Source organism: Charadrius vociferus, unplaced genomic scaffold (genome assembly GCF_000708025.1).
Source record: "Charadrius vociferus isolate BGI_N301 unplaced genomic scaffold, ASM70802v2 scaffold1039, whole genome shotgun sequence".
Lineage (NCBI taxonomy): Eukaryota > Metazoa > Chordata > Aves > Charadriiformes > Charadriidae > Charadrius > Charadrius vociferus.
The window spans coordinates 962,526-966,622 of record NW_009650167.1 but is presented as its reverse complement, the minus strand read 5'-3'; the positions used below and the strand labels follow the sequence as shown (position 1 = coordinate 966,622).

Genomic DNA, 4,097 nt, shown 5'->3' with positions numbered 1-4,097 from the left:
GACTCTTCAAGGGCCTCACCCCCCGCCTCTGCTCCAGCGCCATCGGCACCGTCGTGCACAGCAAAGTGCTGCAGGTACCGGGGAACGGGGACACGCGCACACGGGGACACGCACACACGGCGCCGCCGGGCCCGTGGGGGCTCTGCAAGGGGGGCTCACCCCTTTGGCAGGGCCTCCCCCAGCCCCTGCGGTCGTCCTAACCCTGCCCTTCCCTCCCCAGCGGTACCAGGAGGCCGAGCAGGCTGAGGTAAGTTCGAGGCTGCTTCCCCCTGGGAAATCCTCCATTTCTCCCTCTCTCCCTCCATCCTTCCTTTCCCATTTCTCCCTCTCTCCCTCCATCCTTCCTTTCCCATTTCTCCCTCTCTCCCTCCATCCTTCCTTTCCCATTTCTCCCTCTCTCCCTCCATCCTTCCTTTCCCATTTCTCCCTCTCTCCCTCCATCCTTCCTTTCCCATTTCTCCCTCTCTCCCTCCATCCCCCCTTTCCCATCTCTCTCTCCCTCCATCCCTCCCTCCCCATCTCTCTCTCCCTCCCTTCCCATCTCTCTCTCCCTCCCTTCCCATCTCTCTCTCCCTCCCTTCCCATCTCTCTCTCCCTCCCTTCCCGAGGCACCCCGGCATCCGAGAATCTCCCCCCAGGGAGAATCGCGTGGCACAGAGGGCTCTGGGGGGCTGCCAAGGCTGAGCTGTGGGGGGCATAGATCCTTTCAGGAGTGGTGGGGAGGGAGCAGTACTTTGTAGGGGGACTGTCCCCTGCCTGACGCCTCTTCCCCTTTCCAGCCTGGAGCCAGCAAGAAGGAGCCTGTGTCCTCGCTGGAGCAGGTCCTCAAGGAGGTGAGGAGAAGGAGGATGCTGGGTCTGCTTGGGTGTGTGAGGGGCTTGGTACCGCACCGGTGCTCGGCTCTCGGCGTGCCGCGTCCCTGTCACCCACTCCCCCTGACAGCCTGTTTCTCCCCAGACCTCCCGAGAGATGGTCGCTCGCTCTGCCGCCACCCTCATCACCCACCCCTTTCACGGTAGGTGCCCTCCCCTGCAGCTCACACGCGGTCCTGGTGACCCGGGCGATGGGTGCTTGTCACTCCTGTGTCACCCCGGGCTGTCCCTGTGCCCCCCCCGATTCCCGTGTCTCTGCCCGCAGTGATCACTCTGCGCTGCATGGTGCAGTTCATCGGCCGGGAGACCAAGTACAGGTACGGGGTGGGGGACCGGGGCTGCTGCGGGGCGGGGGGGAATGCCCACCCACGGGGCCCCATCTGACCACAGCGCTCTCTTCTTCCTCCCTAGCGGGACACTAAGCGCCTTCGCCACGATTTACCGAGAAGAGGGCATCCTGGGCTTCTTCGCGTGAGTGTCGTCCACCAGCACCTTGGAGGGGGTGGGGGGACAGCGGGGTCTCTCCCCAAAATCTGCTGGCCTCGCTCGGGCATTGCTCCTCGCTCTGGCCACGGCGCTGCAGCTCTGCTCTCCCATCTCGCTGGGCTCGAGAAGCATTCTGCTCTGACTTCTGCCCGCTGCTGGGGCGCACGGTTCCCCGTTCTGCCCTCCCCGAAGGCTTCCTGGCACGGATCTGGCAAGCCCCTGCCTCGTAGCCACCGTCCTTGGGTTGTGTGGGTGACATCTGGAGACATTAAAATGGAGCAAAGGTGTATTAAACCTTCCCCGGGAGCACCAGCCTCCTGCCGTGGGTGGCTGGTGGGTGTTTTGGGTCCCTCCGGCATCTCCCCTGTGCGCCCACGTCCCGCTTGTCCGAACATCCCCACTCCTGGGGCCGGGTGTTCCCCCTTCACCCGGCCATGGGGGAAACGGCCGCTCCCTCCCCTTCCCAACCGGCTCTTCCCAGGCTCTCCGCGTGGCCAGATCCGATCCGCCCTGGGCTCACGTTCCCACTGCCTCTTCTCTTTCAGCGGCCTCATCCCCCGGCTCCTCGGGGACATCCTTTCGCTCTGGCTCTGCAACATGCTGGCCTACCTCATCAACACATACGCGCTGGAGAACGGGGTACGGGCTCTGCACCTTGCTCGGGGGGGCTCAGGGTGGGCTGGGGGCGGCGTCGCTGACAGCAGTGAGGGACAGGGGAGGCTCAGGGGACAGTCCAGGGGGACAGGGCTCCGCTTTGGGGTGGCAGCACGGCTCCGTGGGCGTTGAATGTGCCTTTTCTCCTCCCGCAGGTCTCAACCATGACCGAGATGAAGAGCTACTCACAGGCAGTCACTGGAGTGAGTACAGCCCGTGTGTGTGTGTGTGCGTACACCCGTGTGCATGACGCTGTCTCCCTGCGGGGAGGGTGAAGAGAATTGAAGCCTCATTCCCCAGGGAAACAGTGCATTCCTGGAATGCTGCTGGGGTCTGGAGCAGAGCTGGGCGCTGCTCCGGAGGGATTATCCCACAGGGGGAAGGATCCGTAGTCGCCTTTCGCAGCCCTGCAAACCCCGGTGCTCTGCGCTCGCCTCGCAACTTTGTCGGCAAAACATTTCTCGCTCTCGCCAGAGCCCGGCTCAAAAATTCGAGCTTGCCTCCATGTAGCCTGGCCCTGCACGGAGCCTGCGGGAGAGGGCTCCCTCCCAGGGGGGTGGTCCCTGGGGATCTTTTGGAGCATGTTCTCCCCCCTTGGGGGGATATGGGGGGGATCCCTGTGGGGCCTGCGTGCTGCTGTTGACCAGCCCTACTCTCCCTTGCAGTTCTTCGCCAGCATGCTGACCTACCCCTTCGTGCTGGTCTCCAACCTGATGGCCGTTAATAACTGTGGGTGAGTCTCCCCCTCCCACCCCATCCTCCTCCCGCTCCCCCCGGGGAGGGTGAGCCCACACCTGGAGGGGCTCGTGTGGGTGGTGGGCACCTCCCTCTGTGCCAGATCAGCTCCAGGTTGGCAAAGAGGTTTCAAACTTGCTGTGGGGTTGATCCCTCATGGGTAGCGCTGCTGTAGGGGAGACGTGTGGAGCCTTGAAAGGGCGGTTTTGGGGTTTGACCCAGCACGGAGCTGCCGAGGGGATGGGTCCTACCTTGGTCCCGGGGGGAAATAATTCCCTGTGGGTCTGCTTTCCCTCCCCCAGGCTGGCCGGGGGTCTCCTGCCCTATGCACCCACCTACTCCTCCTGGCTGGACTGCTGGAGCCAGCTGCACAGGGAGGTAAGTGGCCGGAGCCGGGCAGCACCGGGACGCCGCCTGGCTACAGAGAAGAGCCGGGTGGGAGCCCTGTGGGGTCTGGGGTGGCCGCACCAGGGCTCGGGGTAGCCCTCACTCACCTGTCCGTGGCCGTTTCCTCCCTTCCAGGGCAACATGAGCCGAGGGAACAGCCTGTTTTTCCGCAAGGTGCCCGCAGGGAAGCGATACGTGTGGGAGGAGAGGAGGTTTCGCTGAAGCTGGAGTGGTGAAGCCGCTGCCGGGCTCTGGAGAGAAAGAATTATGAGTGGTGATTTCTATACAGTTTTTTAAAATCATTTAATGCTGAGAGATGAAGGTGGACGTGTGAGAGTGTCTTCTCATGGGGCCGGGGGCTTCTCGGGGAGTGGGGCTGGTCCATACCCGGCGTTCCCTCCCCAATCCAACCACCGGAGCACTGTTCCTATTATTCCCTGTTCCTCACCCGACCCCTTTTCATCAGCACACCCCGTCGGCCAGGCCGGGCCCTGGATCAGTCCCACGAGACGTCATCCTGTCTGTCCTGTCCCCACGGGGAACGGTGCCCATGTCTCATCTTTAGCCTGAAGGCTGAGGCTGCTCGGTCAACCCGCCGGCAGCCATCCCCCTCCCGGTGCCGCCCCAGGAACCTTTTCCCGGCCTTGGACCCAGTTAAGGCTGTTTCGACAGAGGAAATTCCCCCCATGAGATAACGGCGCGTGGAACCATCACCCCCTTACAAATAACAGCTCGTTTGGAAAACAGGCTGTACAAGTGTCACAGGCGCTTGGGGACCGATGACGGCCCCAACCACCTTCAGGGGCTGCCTGCAGCCCTGGCGGCATCCGAGGTGGCTCGTTAACAGCTGGGGATAATTGTGGGGCAGTGCGGGGTGGTGGCAGTGCCCTGGGAGGGCCCGATGGCCTCCACTCCCGTGCCTCGGTTTCCCCTCCCTGGATGGGATCGGTCCTGCCATCCGCG

General features: G+C 63.4%; 1 protein-coding gene across 1 annotated transcript; it reads left to right on the top strand.

Annotated features, from left to right (window-relative positions):
* Positions 1-2: 2 nt before the first annotated feature.
* MTCH2 (mitochondrial carrier 2) lies at positions 3-3,448 on the top strand (the record flags this gene model as incomplete). Its single annotated transcript, XM_009892459.1, has 11 exons — positions 3-74; positions 221-247; positions 780-833; positions 958-1,015; positions 1,138-1,189; positions 1,284-1,343; positions 1,904-1,997; positions 2,168-2,215; positions 2,678-2,745; positions 3,050-3,125; positions 3,270-3,448. Coding segments are annotated over 11 exons (696 nt in total), but the record flags the coding sequence as incomplete, so codon positions are not given.
* Between the last annotated feature and the right edge of the window lie 649 nt (positions 3,449-4,097).